General features: G+C 57.7%; 1 protein-coding gene across 2 annotated transcripts; it reads right to left on the bottom strand.

Moving 5' to 3' along the window:
• Positions 1-266: 266 nt before the first annotated feature.
• On the bottom strand, positions 267-13,584 carry LOC130259600 (thyroid adenoma-associated protein homolog). 2 transcript variants are annotated; one of them, XM_056504070.1, is made up of 32 exons: positions 13,465-13,574; positions 12,840-13,017; positions 12,586-12,672; positions 12,281-12,308; positions 11,827-11,975; positions 11,531-11,653; positions 11,186-11,306; positions 10,789-10,943; positions 10,213-10,297; positions 9,793-9,929; positions 9,302-9,499; positions 8,275-8,971; positions 8,037-8,189; positions 7,836-7,945; positions 7,543-7,703; positions 7,135-7,301; positions 6,692-6,877; positions 6,074-6,225; positions 5,568-5,711; positions 5,182-5,286; positions 4,769-4,969; positions 4,385-4,535; positions 4,037-4,271; positions 3,654-3,893; positions 3,311-3,536; positions 2,997-3,203; positions 2,560-2,798; positions 2,142-2,360; positions 1,455-1,721; positions 1,158-1,363; positions 978-1,048; positions 267-379 (listed from the first exon to the last, which is right to left on the bottom strand). In XM_056504070.1, the coding sequence occupies exons 1-32, from the start codon at positions 13,566-13,568 to the stop codon at positions 278-280; spliced, it is 5,604 nt and encodes a 1,867-aa protein (XP_056360045.1). In that variant the 5' UTR covers positions 13,569-13,574; the 3' UTR covers positions 267-277. The 2 variants fall into 2 exon arrangements, with proteins under 2 accessions (XP_056360045.1, XP_056360044.1); XM_056504069.1 differs by lacking the exon at positions 267-379 and having other exon boundaries at positions 415-1,048; positions 13,465-13,584.
• Between the last annotated feature and the right edge of the window lie 3,791 nt (positions 13,585-17,375).

A 17,375-nucleotide genomic window follows, 5' to 3' on the forward strand; every position in this document is an offset into this window, starting at 1 on the left:
TCCTTCCTCTTGTCTGAGCCCACTCACTGCAGTATCAGGTGAGCCATGCAGGGCAGTTCAGCCTTGCTGGATTTGCAGAGAGAAATGAAACAGACACCCCAAGTCTGCACAGGGGCGATGGTGCTGGTGTCCAGTTCCAGCCCCCAACTGGAAGGAATGAGGCTGGGCTGGGGGGTGCCGCTGCCCTTCCCCACTCCTGGCCCAGCACATGACCTTGCTGGTGGATTCCCTGCTCCAGCTTGGGTGGTGGTACCATAGCCTGTGGTGGGATCACGTGCTATGCCAGGGCTGGATCTTGCTCCACTGCAGCCCATGGCTGTTGCCTGCTTGCTGCCCCAGGACATGTGTGGCTCCTGCAGCCCACTCTCACACCATCCTCCTGGAAGAAGAATTAAAAGGCTTCAACACTGGGAATGTTCTTGGCCTCTTTATTTGGGATAAAAGCCCCTGTCGGCCAAAGGACCAAAGTGCTGGTTAAAAGAACAGGTGCTGGGAGTTAAGCATGAGGGGATATTAGAGTTCTGTAGCACACGTCCCCTCCTGCCAGCCAGAGTTGAGGGCAAGGAAGCCATGGACGTGGGCCAAGGCAGTGCTGTACTGGAGTCCTCAGCTGGAGAGTCAGAAACTGGGAACAGTGAGTGTGTCCCACACTGTGAGTGGGGTTCCTCTGAGTTACACCACCAAACTTGCAGGCCTGGCTGCTGCTCAGAGAGAGCATTCAGGAAATGGAGGGAGATCGGCTGCATGATTTCGTGTCATACTGCTGCATGCCTGGAGCTGTCAGTCCCTGCCAGTGGTCCCAGCTCTCCTGGTGCATTGTCCTGATTTGGCACAGGGGCCAGCCCGTGCTGCACCAGCAGCCCCTGTACCAGCTCCAGCTCCTGCTCCAACTTCTGGGTGCCATAGCCCAGGCTTGACATGGTGGTGGCACCTTCCCCCAGCACCTGCAGCACCTGTGCCACCAGCCGGGCCCTCACCAGCAGCACAGCCAGGGCTGTGTGGAGTTTGGCACAGCCCAGTGCCTTCATCCCCCAGCAGACAGCAGTCCCTGTGGAGAGAATGGGTAAAGGAGCCAGGAGTGTGGCAGGGTCCCCTGGGCAGAGCTGGCCTGGGTAACAAGGACACTGCTTGTCCCAGGCACTCCATGCTCTCCATACCTTGGCTCCAGCAGTGTTTGCAGTACTGCAGGTCCCTCAGCACACTGGGGCCTGTGGATTCCAGCCACTGCAGAGCTGAGGCATGGACTGGGCTGCCAGTGGGAGCCTTCTCCAGGAGCTGCACCAGGACAGGAAGCAGCTGCCGTGCCAGGACAGCTGGCTCCGCAAAAACGTTGGGCTCATCCTCCTTGTACAGGCTGGCAGTTCTGGGGGAAAGCCAAGGTGTGAGTGAAGCCAAGGGCTGGCCCCGTGCTACCCCACACTCCATCATGCCAGTCCAGAGGCCCAGCAACTCACTTGTTGGCCTCCAGCTCCTCCACGACACTCTTGAGGTCTAAGATGGGGATGTGTTGAAGTAGTGAGTTGAAGGTCTCAGGGTGCTCCCCGAACTCTCCCAGAAGGAGCTCTAGGAGGCTCTGGAGCCCCACATTGTCCTGCACAAAGATGCAGCTGTCTTGGAGCAGCTCCCCCGGACTCTGCCAGAAAAGGCTGGCAAAACCTGAGGCCTCCTGCCGGACCTCACGCTCCTCATCTTGCAGAAGGTGAATGGCCATGTTTATCAGCCTAAGGAAAGGGAAGAGAAGAGAAGGGAAGCATACTGCATGCCCCAAAGCATCCCAGCCTGCTTGGAGGGGAAGGAAGGATAAGACTTCAGAGGAATGCTTCCCTGAGGGGCTTTTCTCCTGGGCTGTGAAAGACACAGCCACCACCCAAGAGCTTGGAGCTTGGCAGAGGAGGGGCTGTGCTGAGGATTGAGGGACCCAGCAATGCCATCTGCTGTTCATAATGGACTGGCTGCTTGTATTAAAATGCTGCTGTAGGCTGTGAGCTCTTGAGTGCCAGTGATTTTTGAATGAGTGAGGTTTTCTTTGATACCCTTGAGTTTTTGCAGAGCACATTGACCTCCAGCAGGCTGGGGCTGGAGGGAGCAGTGGTGCTGGGAAGTGGCTGCAAGCACAGCCAGGGCTGGGCTCAGTGACGTACCTCAGAGCCAGAGGGACGAGTGAGGCACAGGCAGCAGGCAGGGATCGCTGCACCACGCTGGCCCCTGCCGTCTGCAGGGAGCGCTGCACCACGCCGGCCCCTGCCATCCGCAGGGAGCGTGCAGCTGCCAGCCGCAGCACCTCGCAGCACCGCACCTGCCCGCACTCCTCCAGCACCACACACCAGCGCTCCAGCAGCGCGCCATCCTCGGCCCCTAACCTGCCAGAAGCCAGGGAACGACAGTGAGGTCAAGCACACCTTCTGCTCCATTAGGGCACCAAAGGCTGCCCTCAGACTGCAGAAGCCAACTGCAATGCTGTGATTTACGGGAGAGAAGTCATGGCTCTGTTTCTAGTAAGGACTAAGGAAGAATCTGCTGGAAGAGTTCAGCAGCCCCCCAGCAGCAGCAGGGACCTACTTGTGGGCGAGCAGCAGACTTGCAGCACACAGCACCTGGAAGAGGAGATCAGGCCCGGGACACTCAGCCTCCACCATGTGCAGCAGAATCTCCAGGCATGATGCTGAGGAGCCCTGGAGCTTACTGGAAGCTTCCTGGGACCATGATGAGGGATCTCTGTAAAGATGCAGCAAAGCCTCAAGGTACAATCTCAGGAACTCTTTGTCCCTTCTCTCTAGCAGCACCGACTGCAAGCTCTCCTAGTTGACAATGGGAAAGAAGGTACATGGTTAGCGTAGCACTGGTCCTAGCACTGCAGGACCGGGCAAGTGCCCTGCACCCACACGCCCTCAGTCTAGGGAGCACCAAGCTTCTCAGCAATGGGATCTCAGGGGTCCCATCTGCGTGGTGCACTGGGGCCCCCAGGTTTACTTGGTGACTTTTGAGCCCCATCATACCAGCAATGTCAGCCCAAGAGCGTTCTCCACCTCCTTGCACGTTCCTCTCTCCCCAGCAATCACCCAGCTCAGGATGGCATGCTGGATGTCAGGGTTGGGCTGCTGGAGAAGTGAACAGACAGAAGCAATCCGCTTGCTGTCCCCCAGCCGGGCTGCCTCGCTGCAAATGAAGTGGGCCATGGTTTGGTGGAGGATGGCTGAGCCCACCTGCAGGAGAAAAACAAGATTCCCCTTCCAGTGCTCAGCCTGGGGCAATGGGTGCCCCTGTCCCTGCCCAGGCTCACTGCCATGATTTTCCTGGCATGAAGCAGTACCTGTGGCTCGACACAGCCTGACTTTCCTCCCTGTGGGAGGCTGCCCAGCTCGGTACTGATGGTGTCATGGATGTACTGGGAGAAGCCAGGGCTGAAGGATGTGGGCAGGAGGGCGAGGACCTGGAGGAAGGTGGCGCGGACGAGGGGGCAGCGCTGGGCAGGGGTGAGCAGCCAGTCCCGCTCCTCCAGCTGCAGAGCCACGGGGCGCAGAGCCTTAGCCGACAGCCTGCATGGAGACACAGCCTTACTGCAGGGCACAGCCAAGATGGGCACCCTGCCGTGGCCAAAGGCTGCTTTTGGCACAGACTGAACCCAGCTGGGGAGACAGAACAGCAACACTCACCCCCTAGTGCCCATGGCGGAGGCCAGCACTGCCTGCATCTGCAGTAGGTGGCCGTGGACAGCGTTGTGCGAGCGGATCTGTCCGGGTAATGCAGGGAGCTGCCGGGCCAGCTGCAGGAGGAGACTACAGCGCTGGGGAGGGGGGACAACAGGCACCAGAGCCTTGGCAGCCATTGCTCGTACAGCATAGATGGGGCTCTCTGCCAGCCCCAGTAGTGGCCCCAGGAAGGGAGCAGAGGGACTGTGGAGCAAAAAGGGCACCACGTGGTGATGCTCTGGCTGGAGTAAAATCTCACAAGAGCCAGGGCCAGTCTCAGCACCATGGGAGCCCTTCCCACTGCAGGAGTCCTCGGCTGAGGCACAGCATCCCCACTGCCCCCATACCTGCCAGGGCTGTCAGCACCAGGCTGCAGCTGGGCCAAGAGGGTGAGGATGGCGTGGAGTGCGGGGTGCAGGCGGGGGTCCCCTGATGTGGGTGCTGTGGCCACCTTGAGCTCTCCAAGCAGCACAGCGCCCAGCTTTGGGTGCTGCCCAAGGAAGGCGTGCAGGCTCAGCCCCTCTGATGGGCAGCCATCCCTGTGGCTCCACGGCTGTCCCAGCAGCCGGGATGTGAGGGCACCTGCAGGGACAGAGAAGGTAGTGTCAGGTCCCATCCAACCCTGCCAACCCCCTGCACTTCACCCCACAGAGGCTCTGAGCCCTGGGGGCTGTGGGATCTCTGTCAGTACTCACTGAAGAGCTGGATGGCCGCGTTCCTCATGGCCCAGCAAGGCGAGCCCAAGCCCTGGAGTGCCAGGGCCATCATGGGTGTGGCATGGCACACCACTGCCCCACCCAGCCCCGCCCCACGGACCAGCGTCTGCAGCACGTGGAGGGCACACACCTGGGGAGAGCACAGGGGGCTCATGCTACCATGTCAGGGGAAGACAGTGGGAAAAGACACTGGAGCCAAGAGGCCACCAGCTGCCAGACTGCCAGGCTGCATGAGCAGGGCTGTGGGTTTCTGCTCACTCTGAGTTCTCACGGTCTCACACTCAGTACCTGGCACAGCTCCCTTCAGGGGACCCAGCACAGATCACTCTGTTCCCAAAGGGGCTCCAGCAGCACCACACTCACCTGCGGGAGGTCGAGGGTCTGGTCCCAGTGCTGTGGCAGTGCAGTGGCAGCCAAGGCCAGCAGTGTCTGGATGCAGCGGGTCAGGAGCGGCCGTGCCTGCGCCGCGCCCTCCCCAGTGACAATGCAGAGGAAGAGCATGGGGAAGCCAGCAGCACGGCGCGTGATCGAGCTGCTCCGGGGCCCACTCAGTGCTTCCAAGCCCTGGCAGAGAAACAAAATCACCTGAGATGTGGCTGGAAACCCGTCACCTGGAACCTGCAGCTGCCCTGCCAGGAGGGCACCAGCTTGTACCAGCTCCACACCAGCGTCCCAGCTGCCAGGAGGGTGCTCGCCTCAGGGAGTGGGGACACTGAGAAATGACCCTGGTTCTCCCTGGGTTGCACGGGAAACAAGGGGCACAATGAGAACTGTACCTGCTCCAGCACAGCCCGTGGGATGGCCTGCAGCTCCGGATCTGGGTGGTTCAGCAGAGCAGCACAGAATTTGGTGAAGCCCATGCTGCAGCCCTCCACTGCTCCCTGGGGAAGAACAGTGTCAGGATGAGCACCCCAAAAGCTACACCCACCAGCCCACCCGTCACCCCAGAAAACTCTTTGTGAAGGGGAAGAGCAAGTGAGAAGACATGGTGCGGGGATGTGATAGGGCCTGGCACTGAGATCCCAGCCAGGGGACTTCCAGCCATGCCCATGTCCTGCCCCAGAGCAGACCCTGCTCCACTGCACTTGTCCCCTCTCCACCCCAGTATGCCAGGGCAGGGGCAGAGCTGAAGGGATGACTAAGGGCTCAGACACGCTCTTACCCAGTGCCGGCACCTCAGCAGGATTTCCTGGAACACCCTGGTGGCCATCTGCAGGGTGGGGAGTGGCAGGAGGAGCCCCAGTTCAGCAGGCAGTGCTGGCGATAGCAGCAGTTCAGCCAGGCCCCCCAGGAGCAGCCCAATCTCCTGGGAAGAAGAGAAAGGTCAGCAAGACTGGCAGGGAGGAGGAGAAGCTAGGCTGGGTGGCAGCAGGGCTGCAAGCCACATAGCCTGGCTCTGCCAGAGCAGGGGACTATCAGTGAGAAGCTGGGCCCCGTAAGGGCAGGCAGGGAAGGGGCTGCTTTTGGGAAGCCTGGTATTTGCATCCTTCCTGGAAGGAGGCAAGGACACATGTAAGAGCACTGAGGTAAGCACAGAAATTTCCCCATGTTCATCCCCAGAAAAGAATGACGCAAGGGGAGGTGAAGCAGCAGCAGGATGGATGCAGCTGGATGACGGGTGCCGTACTGGGCTGCCCCTCTCCCAGTGCCACGAGGAGGGGTCCCCACCTTCACTGACACCCAGCAGCACGTCAGGATCAGGCTGTGCTCCTCTGACAGCAGGACTGAGTCATTCTTCTCTTTCTCTTGCCTCTGGCCTTTCCCCAGCATGATGAGGGAGCCAATGGCGTTCCCCATCTCTGCAAATGATGGGGCTGCAGCTGCAAAAAGAAAACCCAGGTCTGAGCAGGGTGGGGCAGTGGGAGGGGAATGCTGCTGGGCTTTGGGAGAACATGCAGTCCTCTGTCAAAATGCACACAAATGGCAATGGATCCTGTCCTGCCTCATGTCCCACTCAGGACTACAGCTGCATTTTGCCCACTGCCCTTTCCAAGCCACTGCTCTAAGGGCTCTGCCAGCCCCTCCTGTCCCAAGCTGTTTTTATCTGGCAGGTGCCTCACTGCTTCTGGAAGGCTTTTCCCTCTAGTGCTGCTGTTCTCCCATGGAGTTGAGAAAGTGGCCCAAAGCCAGGCCCAGCCACACCACAGTCCCCTGCTAGAGGCACTGAGCCTCAAGCAAGTGCATTCCCCTTGGACTGGAGGGCTCCTGGGCCAGGAATGACTGTGATGGAATTGTCAGTGGTTCCCAGGAATAGTTTCCAGGGCTGTCCCATGGGGACACACTCACCTTGCTCATCAGCACCAGGGCCTTGCTGGCTCTGCAGAGCACCCAGGAGGAGGGAGGTGATGTCTCTCACTGTGGTCACAAGGCGGGTAAGGAGCTCCTGCCAGCTCTGCACCAACTCTGCTGCCTGCATGGAGACAGCCACCTCCGGCACCTGGAGCAGGCACCTGCGCAGGGCTGCGATGGCTCCTGCAGAACAGTCACCTCTGCTCACTGAGCTGTCAGCACAGCCCTGGCTCTCCTGCTGAGCCCACAGCTGGCATGGCTCAGGGGCAGGGCAGTGAACAGGGTCCTGGGTGAGGGGTGTGCAAGGCAGGGGGAGTGCCAAAACAGGGAAACCAAGGCAAGGATGTGGCATCAGCAACGAGCTGTGGCCTGAGTACTGCCATGATTCTGCCTGCTCCAGTTCCCAGGCAGCTGCACTGCCCTGCCCAGCTGGGCCATACCATGCATTGGTGCGCTGGCTGCTGCCTGCAGTAGGTCATGGCACGCCACCTTGTACTGGGCTTGCAGAATGTGGAGAAGGTGCTGGGCGAAGCACAGCCCTCGGCTGGGCAGTGCCAGGGCTGCCTCAGCCTCCAGGGACAGGCTCCTCATGGTGCCACTATCTGACCTGGGGCAACAAGCAGATCCTGTTGTGAGTACCAGGAAATTTTCTGCCCATCTTGTGCTATGAAGCTCATTCCTCCCCTGGTGCAGACTCCTGTACCTCAACCATCCCCAGCTTCCCACTGCAAGGCTATTGCAAACCCCATCTATGGCCACAGACTGGAGAGGCACCAGTGCTGCCAACACACACTCAGAGGGTCCTGTACCACTGCAGGGAGAGGGAGGGGGATACCAGGAGCTCGTACTTCTGCAGGATTGTCTTCATCAGCACAGCTCCAGCTTCAGCCTCCTGCACTCGGGGGCTGCCCAGAGTGTCCTGGGCCAGCTGGAAGAGAGCCAGGGCAATGGGCTCGGGGAATGTGACAGGGAAGTAGCGGACAAGCAGCTCTGAGGCCAAGTCTCTGATCTGCCAGGACAGAGAAGACATGGGGAAAACTGGGACACAGGATAATGGGAAGCATGGGGGGCTTCCCCTCTGAGCCTCCTTGAGGCCAAGGCAGGCATCTTTATGACCTCCTCTTTGCTTTATGAGGCTCACCTCATTAGTGCTGTCCTGCAGGCAGCTCAGCAGTGCCAACAAATTGGGCTGGGAGAAGAAGTCCCAGCAGCCGCTCTGCCTGGCGTAGCTCAGCAGTGTGGCCATGGTCCCTGTGATGGGGGCACGGGGAGGTGGGATGGCATAGGCTGGGAGTATCCCCACACCTGTGGGTGATACGCCAGGTAGCTTGCCTGTACTCACGTGGGGGCTGGCCTTTCTTCCTGTTGGGGCTCCAGGTATCTGTGCAGGTCTCTAAAACAGCAGCCAGGAGGAGCAGAGCTGTCTTCTTCCTCTGGTAGTTAGAGCCTGGGCTGAGTGAGGTGATGCTGAGCTGCAGCAGCCATTCCACAAATCCTGTGGGCAGAGCGCATGGCAACAAGGGATGTCAAGCACATGTGAATGTCCCAGGGCTATGGTGAAGGTGCTGGGGGTGCCTCACCTACTGCCTGGGTGAGCTGCTCAGCTCCCCCGGCCAGGCTGGAGCCTCGCGGCGCCTTCCCCCGCAGCCGGGCGAGTGAGCTGTCCCGCAGCCGCACTAGCGCCTTCCTTAGCGCCGCCTGCAGCAGCTGCCTGAACGAGGACGAGTCGCAGTTGAGGTTGAGGGGCAGGAACTCCTGCAGCAATTGCACCTCGGTGCCCGAGAGGGGCTGGTTGGTGTTGGGGCTGCAGCAGAGCAGGCCCAGCGCTGCCAGCCGAACACCCTCCTCACGGGTGCCCAGGCAGCGGGAGAGCCGCTCCAGAGCCTCATCCCCCAGTGGCAGGGCCCCTGCCACATTCTTCTGTGCCTTCAGCAGTGACACCCAAGCCCGGAGTGACATCGTGTCCTGGCCACCAAACTGGGCAGCCAGCAGTGCCTGGGTGGCCGGGAGCTGCCGCAGGGTCCAGGTGAGGAGGTGGTTGGCAGCGTTGCTCTGCAGGATGGGCAGGGGAGAGCAGAGGGCCTGGGAGAGCAGGGGCAGCCAGCACAGTGCCCACTGCTCTGCCAGGGCCCCCTCTGTGCCTCGCTGGCCATCCCGCCACTCGCTGCACTGCTGCTGCACCAGCACCTTGTAGACCTCGGCAGCAGCAGGACACAGGTGGTTGGTGGAAAGGCAGCTCAGGAGATGCTGTGGCAGGTCTGGGTAGGCATCCAGCACCTGGGAGAAAGGCAGGTGACCCTCATCTCCCTGTCGGGCTGAAAGCTGCATTTGGTGGAAGGACAGATGGATACAGGCCACACTGAGCATCTCTGGTACCTCAAAGCTGCTTATGGTGGGCACTGACAAAGCTGCCCTTCCCATTGGCACTCCCCACAGATGCACTGCTGTAGCTCACTACCCCAGGGATACTAAAATAGCCTCTCTGGGTGGGAGGGCTCCCTGCTTACACAGCTGAGCTGGGTAGAAGATGACAGGCAGTGGACAGAGGCTGTGTCACCTCAGCAACAGAACCAGCTGACACCAAGACTCCCCACACTCTTGCCTTACCTGCTGGCTGCCTGTGTAGGGGATGATGGCACACAGGGGCACGTATCTTGCTTTGATCTGCCATGGCATTGAGACCACCCTCTGCAGGATCTGTTGGTAGAGGGGTCTCTCCTGGTCCTGAAAGTGCTGGCACTCCAGGTGGTAGATTTCCAAGAGCAATCGGAAGGAGCTATGGATGAACTCAGACACACCTTCCACCTGTGGGAGAAGGACAGCAAACAGGGGGGTTAGCGTGGGCTCCCTCTCATGTCTTCCTGTCCTGTAGCAGGTGAAGCACTGGGACATGGCCGTTTAGAGCCTGTGTGTGACAAATGCCATGACCTCAGCAGTGTGACTGTCCCTGCCTTGGCAGCTGCAGGCAAGCGAGTGTATTTGGCTGATGGAGCTGAAGCAGGCAGGGATGTGTTATGGGCTGGGGACAGCAGCTGAGCCAGGTGAAAGAAGAGCTGTTCCTGGCTGCCACATTATGGCCTTTGGCACCGTGTCTTTACCGGGGTCTCCGCGTTGTTCCACAGCAGCTGGGTGACCTCCTGAAGGAGCTCAGTGTCCTGGGCCAGGATACGGGACCCCGTCAGGTGCCAGAGAGCAGCCATGCCCTCCCGCAGGCGCTGCAGCCACAGTGCACAGGCTGCCAAAACAAGAGAGCTCTGCTGCAGCCCTGCCCCAGACTCAGCACAGGCTGCCGACTTAAGGACCCTGTGTGCAGGGGCAGCAGTTCCCCCATTAGGTACACAAGACCCTAAGAGGGTAAGTGTCCATTGGGCTGGAATAGAAATTAATAGCAGTTTCCAAAACAGTTACCAAGACCCAGAAAAGCATCTTCCCTGGGAGACGACGAAGCACACAGGGACTTCATGCATCACGAGCACAGTGAACCTTTCCCACCTTCCCACCACAGCAGGTCTACCTACCTTGGAAGCAGTAGTAGTGGCAGTCCTTCTGCTCCCTGATCAGGGCACACACAGCAGGAAAGATCATGTCCAGCAGCAGGCTGGCCTGTAGGGGCACAGCGGCTCAGGGAGCAGGCAGGCACAGGATTTCCAGGGAGAAAACCCTGCCACAGGCAAGGAAAGTGCTGCCTGGCTCTCCCACTCTTACAGAGCTTACCTCTGCCCCTTGCCTGGAAGTCCTCAGCTCATGAGGACTTGAGAGAGGGTAGAGGTGGCCAGAGCTGAGGCTGTGCTCTGCAGGGACAGCCCCAGGTTCATGCCATGGGAACACGGGGTGAACACTGTTTTGCTTGTGTGGGGCTTTTGGCACCACTTTGTTTCCCAGCCCCCCAGGAAAAAGAAATCCCTGCTTGGATGTCTTCGGGAAAAATCAGGCTCCTTGGCTAATTGGCTGTGCTCAGTGTGATGCATGGAGCTGCTGGTGTGGAGGGGTGCAGCCTGGCTTCATCCCCCAAGAATCTGCAGGCAACACAGGCAGCTGCCAGCCCTCTCCAAGGGCTCCCTCAAGCCGTGTCAGCTAGGTTTGAGCTCTCCTACCTTGTGGGGGAGGCCCTCCAGCTGGCAGCTGAGGATGTCCATCTTGCAGCACACCAGCAAACCTCTGGTGAGCACCAACTTCTCTAGCCCATCTGGTTCCAGGACACGGGGCACTTCCACCACCAGCTCCCCAAACTTCAGCTCCTCAGTGCCTGCTAGAAAATGGCTGAGCTGGATGGAAGGAAGATGGCAAACCCAAATGCTGCTCTGAGAGCAGCTGCCATGGCTCACTCCAGAGCATCCATGGGAGGTGGCTAGAGACAGCTGGAGCTCCCAGACCCTGAGAGACAGGCACGGCAGCAGAGTCCAGCTTGTTGCCAGCCTCTGTCTCCTCACACCCATACATGCCTGTAACCATTTGCCAGAGGCCATCCCCAGCTCAAGATGGAGCACACACCTCCTCTGGGGAGCTGGAACAGGGTCAGCACAGCACTGGCTCCATACTGGGGCTTGGGGGCCGTGTTCACCAACATGCTCAGGGCTGTGCCTGCCAGCAACCTTGTGTCCTTGTTCAGGGCCTGGACTCACAGGGAAGCAAAGGTACAACTCAAAACACCATTTAAACCCCATCTGCATTTAACTGCCCCTGCAAGCAGCTACACGGGGTCTCTCAGACATGCCAGACACTGGGCTGTCTCTGCAGGCTTGCCTTGGGGAAGGGAATGGGGAAAGCACCTGGGAAGGACAGCACTGCTCTGCTCCTTGGGACTGGCAGCTCCATCCCTCCCAGGGCTGTACGCACCTTCCCCCAAACAACCTCCAGCAGCAGTCCCAAGAGGCTCTGCAAGGTCTTATTCTTTCCTGATGTGCTCCACACCAGGGGGGCCACATCCTTTGGCAGTGCCTGGAAGACCTGGAGGCAGGCCTGGAGGAGCAGGAGGTGCCACAGAGATGATCAGTATTCCCTACCTATGAGAAAGCAGCAATACCCCAGGAACAGCCATTCAAAGCAGCTCCATGTGTTACATCCCTCTGGACATTGCCTGGCCAGTCCTTGCAGGTACTGATCCATGCCCTGCTCCCCAGTCTGGCTCTTACCTTGATGACCAGGTAGCCCCATGTGCTGCCAGGTGCAGGCTGGCCCTGCAGCACGCAGCACAGGGTGGTTTCCAGGCGCTGCAGCAGCAGGGCCAGGTTCTGCCGCCAGTACTGCCGGCCCAGGCTGCTCTCCTCCAGGAACATGGACACTGCAGGCAAGGGCACAGCATCAGCCCCCAGCCCTCCTGCAGCCAGCCCTGCTCCCAGCTCAGCCAAGAGCTGTGCTGTTGGCAAGGGAGGTAAGAACAGGGCTGGGATGCAGGGGATGCTTTGGCTTGTCTGGTTTCCAGCTGTGGGTGGGCAGAGCTGGATGCTGCTGGGACCTCTGTGGATATCACACGGATCCCTGCTCCCCTCCCACGGGCACAGAGAATCTAGTTTGAGTTGGCAGAAAGTGTTCTGCGCACTGGTGGTGTGAACTGGGAGAAAACCCTGGAAAGTAAGGGAGACTGACCTGACTGAAGGTCCCCCGGAAACAGCACCTGCAGGGACAGAAGAATAGTTTGTCCTGTGTGACAGCATGCTGGGGCTCAGCACCTTAGGCAGGAGGGTCTACCAGTGCCAGAAGCTGCCCCAGAGATAAGCAAAGGGCTGGTGTGATAGCAGCCACATGTTGCCAGCTGCAAGGAATGGCAAATCCCAAGAATGGTGGGATGTGAAGGACTGGAGGCAGCCCAGATCAGGAGGTCCTTGTGGCTCATCATCTCCAGCCAAATCCCCATGAAAGCCAGTGCCACTGCACAGCCAGGGTTCTCTCACCTCTCCCTGCAGTGCCAGGCCAGCCAGCAGTGTGTCCACTTCCTGGGCCAACAGGGCTTCCTTCCCCACTGCCAGCTGGGTCACCATCTGCCAAGAGACACCCAAGTCAGCTGCTCTGCCCAGACCACCTGGGAGACACCAGATGCCAAGTGCTACTGGAGGAGCCTGCAGCCCCTTTGCTGGAAAGAATGCCAGAAAGCTCCAGAGCTGTACCAGGAGTGGGCAAAGCCAGCTCAGCTGATTGCCTCACAGACCTGTTCCAGTTTCTGGAAGGAGCTGGAGTTGCTGGTTGCCTCCATCTGGAAAGCCAGGACACATCGGAGCAGGGGTCGCACCTCTGCCTCACCCAGCGGCTGCAGACCCTCACTCAGCACCCGTGTCAGCTGGAGAGCCTCCTCCAGGTGCTTCTCTTTGCATCTCTTGGCAGTACTCCTGAAACAGGACAAGGACAGGGGTGGGAATACCCTGGCTCGATGAAGTTTGTAGTGGGGAATACCCCGCCTCAGTGGAATCTGGGACTGGAGTGCCCCAGTATGCGATGCTCCTCTGCCAGCCGCACTCAGCACCGCACTGGAGCGAGGACGGAGGGACGGCGGCGCGGGGGAGCTACACGAAACCCTCAAAACACAGCGCATGCAAGCCCTCGGTGGGGCAGACGGGCTCGAAAATCCTAAGAACTGCAGCCCTGCTGCTGCTGAGCAGGGAAGGGACCGGGGGACGGGTAAGCGTGGCTCGAAGCCCTCGCTGGTACCGATCTCACACTCCCTCCCCTCCTCCCGCCCGACCCGCGCCCGGGAATGCACGGGCGCTCCGCACCAGGGGTTTCCCGACGCTCCCGCCACCGGGGGACAGCTCCCTTCCTGGGGCCCGCCCTCTTACCCCGCGAAGTGCCGCAGGCAGCGCAGGCAGGAGAGCACTGTGGGGGCGAGGCCCCGAGTGCCGTAGAAGGCGGCGCAGGCCCGCGCTTCCCGCTCGGCGCCCATGGTTGCCGCACCATAGAGCTGCGCCCTGATGGCTCTCGGCGGCGCCCCCTGGCGGCGCCCCGGGCCCGGACCTCCCGCGGCGGCACCGGCAGCGCCGGCTGGGACCCGCGATCCTTGCGCCGGCTGGGACCCGCGATCCTTGCGCCGGCTGGGACCCGCGATCCTTGCGCCGGCTGGGACCCGCGATCCTTCCGCCGGCTGGGACCCGCGATCCTTCCGCCGGCTGGGACCCGCGATCCTTCCTCCATCCGTGCCAGGAACCCGCGATCCTTCCTCCATCCCGTCCAGGAATCCCCGATCCTTGCCGCGATCCTTTCCGCGATCCTCCCTCCATCCTGGCCAGGAGCCCGCGATCCTTCCTCTATCCCGGCCAGGAATCCGCGATCCTTCCCGCAATCCTCCCTCCATCCCGGCCAAGATCCGCGATTCTTCCTCCATCCCGGCCGCGACCCCCACTGTCTGCAAGGCAGGGATTAAAAAAGTATCATCATCCCAAGATGTTTCCATAGTCGGGGAAAAGCGAGATAACCCAGAACTTCCGAAACCCAGGTGCTGGCTGCCGAGCACAGAGGGATTTGGATAGCATGAGGTGGTGTAAGAGCTCTGCAATGCCAACTGGAATGCTTCACGGTGAAGCAGTTGTCTAGTTCCGTCGTGGTTTATTGTGGAAGAGGTGGTTTGGTACCCCACAGTCCCCTTGCTACTCCACGGACACTATCCCTGCTAGCCAGCACCACTATTGGTAGCATCCCTACTAGTACTATCACTAATAACACTACTACCCAGTGGAGAGATTCCACTTCTTCCTATGGAATAAAATGGCCTTTTGGGAGAGAGAGATTTTATTGTAATTACCATCAAATCAAAATGAGTTTATTAGAGTTCTTATTGTGAGTTGACATAGGGTTGAACAATTTTAATAGGCACCATTTTAAGCTCATCTTTAAAGGCCCCTTTCAATCCCAACCATCCAATGATTTTACCATTTCTGGCTTTTTTATTAAACGTAGTTTTAACACCTGAACAGCACATCTCACTGAATTTCAGCTACACAGAAAATATTTCTTGGTTTTTATCTTGAAGGATTGTTTTTACCCTGGATTGTTTCTCACAGTGGCTCTGGAGCGAGTAATGGGCATCCACTGCTTGGATGAGTCATGGCACAGGCAGCCCAGGAAAACACATCTGGCATGCAGTGGCTGCACTGGGTGGCCAGGAGGACACTGAGATGTGTATCCTGGGCTAAGCACTTCCCTTGGGAATGGAAAGCCCTCAAATTGTAGTTTTTGGCAACATTTGTCAGCAGCCACCATCTCTGTTCTGCTTTAGAAATCAGTCTGGAAGCCCAAATCCAGCCAGGGGTCCAGGTTTCCCCTGACTGCTGTCTATATCAATGAGTGAAAGAGCCCAGGATTTGTCCCAGGTAAGGCAGAGGAGTGCAGGAGGATGGTTACATCCCTCAGATCTGATCATCCATTTCCTCAGCATCACAGCCACCCCACACAGGTGATAGGGAGTGGGGAGAAGCACTGCCAAACCAGAGCTCCAACATGTGCCAGCACACAGGCAGGGGCAAGGCATAGGAGGGTGCTGCCATGCTGCAGAGTTTCCAGTGTTCCTGTTCCCACCACCTTGTGCTGCCTGCAGAAGAGAGGGGCAGAGGAGGGAAAGCGGGATTTTTTCTTGTTTCACCGTACGAAGGATTTTCAAACCCTATAAATTCACTTTTGACAAGTGAACAGCTAAAGCAGATTAACCTTTTTGCTAATCCTCTATAACGGCTTTGGAATCTCCTTAACCAATAAGAAAATGATAAGACTCTGTTTCTTTTCTTTTTATCTATATCTATATCTATATTGTCCTCTCTTGTCTGCACGTTTTTTCTTTCTTGTTTTATTTTCCTTTCCTTTTCTAATATGAAATAGCCCAGCGATCCTATCTCACAGAGGCTCAGTAAACAGAATAGCAGAAATCCCTTTCCTTTATTCCTCTCTGGTAACAGGGTGCAGAGAAGTGTCTGTCGATTGGGATTTGATTACCAGCAGCTATCAAAAGTCTCTTTGTACAATCTGGGTCCTAAATCCCATAATTCTTTGATAAAAGAAGTATTACCAGTCCATTTTTCACAGTGAAAGGTACAGGAGGAATGAAAGAAAGCAATCAGGGAGATCCTAATAGGCTAAGTGCATGTGTGGTGGAAAGCCAGGGCTGGGACAGGATGCCCATGGAAAGGTCATCCTTTGTGAAGGATGAGGAAGGAGAATTAATCTGCTTCAGACACATGAACAGAACTAGTCAGATCCTGATCCTGCCCATGGCACATCCCAACTCACCAGCCCTATGGTTCCTAGGGACCTGCACAGTGTGGGGAGCACAACCTGGCCCCATGTCCACTTCTTGTGTCAGTGTTTGGGTACATGCATAAAAGCTGGGAGCAGTTTTCAGTGATCTCTGGCATTAGGGCATCCCCAGTGCCTCTCTGGAGCACTGAGACCTTGCCAGGGCAGCAGTGAACATGTCCAGACTGAGCAGTTACAAAGGTGTCGTGTCTCAAATAGCAAAGGTTGGCAGAGCTCAGTTATAATCCATGTTACGCCATTGGAACAGCTGAAGGAGAGGAAAACAAAGGGATGGAAGGAAAAATAGGAGCTTGGTTTTAAATGAGTTAGAACAGCTATGGGGCATTTCTTCCCAGCACTGAGGGACCCACAGATGAGCAAGGGCAGGCAGTGAGCAGGGAGGAGAGAAGAAGGGATCTGAGAGAGACTCTCCTGGGGACCGGTTGTAAGTTTTGCAAGATGCTGGAGGCATCACTGGGCTGTCCAATGTGAGGATCTTTGGTGTGCAGTGGTTTCACAGCACCCACCTGTGTGTCTCCTTTGTGTACCATGAGTGGGACTGGTATCTTCATGCCCCTGCAAGGAAACACCAGGTGTGAGAGTGTTCCCCATGTGAGCTCCTGGGGCCTTGCTACTCACCTTGGCTTAAACCACACTAAGGGCGAGAGAACTTGGGTTTAAACTTTGCTAAGCAGCCTGATCTCAACCACACCTTCTCTGTTTTATTCCCAGCTACTCACGTCAGTTAAAAACACAGGATCCAAGATGTTCTTTCTCCTGCTGTGGATGGCACCTGCCAGGCCCTGCTGTTTGCCCTTGGGAGGGGCAGAGCCAGGCTTCCCTTCCTGTCCTGAATCTTGGCCATGACCTCTCCCCAGTTTCTCTGGCTGGGCAGGAGATGGGAATTGAACTGGCTTTGGGAAAGCCTTTTTGAAAGCCTTTGGGAGAGGCTGTGGCACTGAGTTCACAGTCCTGCCTTGATGGCTGCAGGACTTCACAGAGAGCACATTGAGGCAGCAGAAGCAACAATCCTCCCCTTTCCCACACAAAGCATGGCTCAGCTGCATGAGAGGTGGTTACATGCCACTAAGCTGTGGTGCAGAGCTGCTGCAAGCAGGCAGTAATCTAATTTATTAAGGACTTTGAGTCCTTACAAAGAGTATGTTGGATACATGCAAAGCATCTGCATTATTACAGTGATTAGGGCAGCAGAGATGGGGGAAAGGGGAAGGAGGGAAAATACAGTTTCTCTGCTTTCAGCAGAAAACAAATCAACTTTCACAGAGAATTCTGGCAAAGCCAAAGGCTATGCTGTCATTAAAAATGATTTTTTATTAAGCTGAACTCTCTCTTCTCTCATATTGTATGATATGACAGCTCTCTTTTGATGGGAAAGCTTTCATTTGGCCAGAGAAAGGGATAATTTGCTTCTTTTAAGGAGTTAATCCTCTGGTCCATTTCCAGGCTG

Source organism: Oenanthe melanoleuca, chromosome 15 (assembly GCF_029582105.1).
Source record: "Oenanthe melanoleuca isolate GR-GAL-2019-014 chromosome 15, OMel1.0, whole genome shotgun sequence".
Classification (NCBI taxonomy): Eukaryota; Metazoa; Chordata; class Aves; order Passeriformes; family Muscicapidae; genus Oenanthe; species Oenanthe melanoleuca.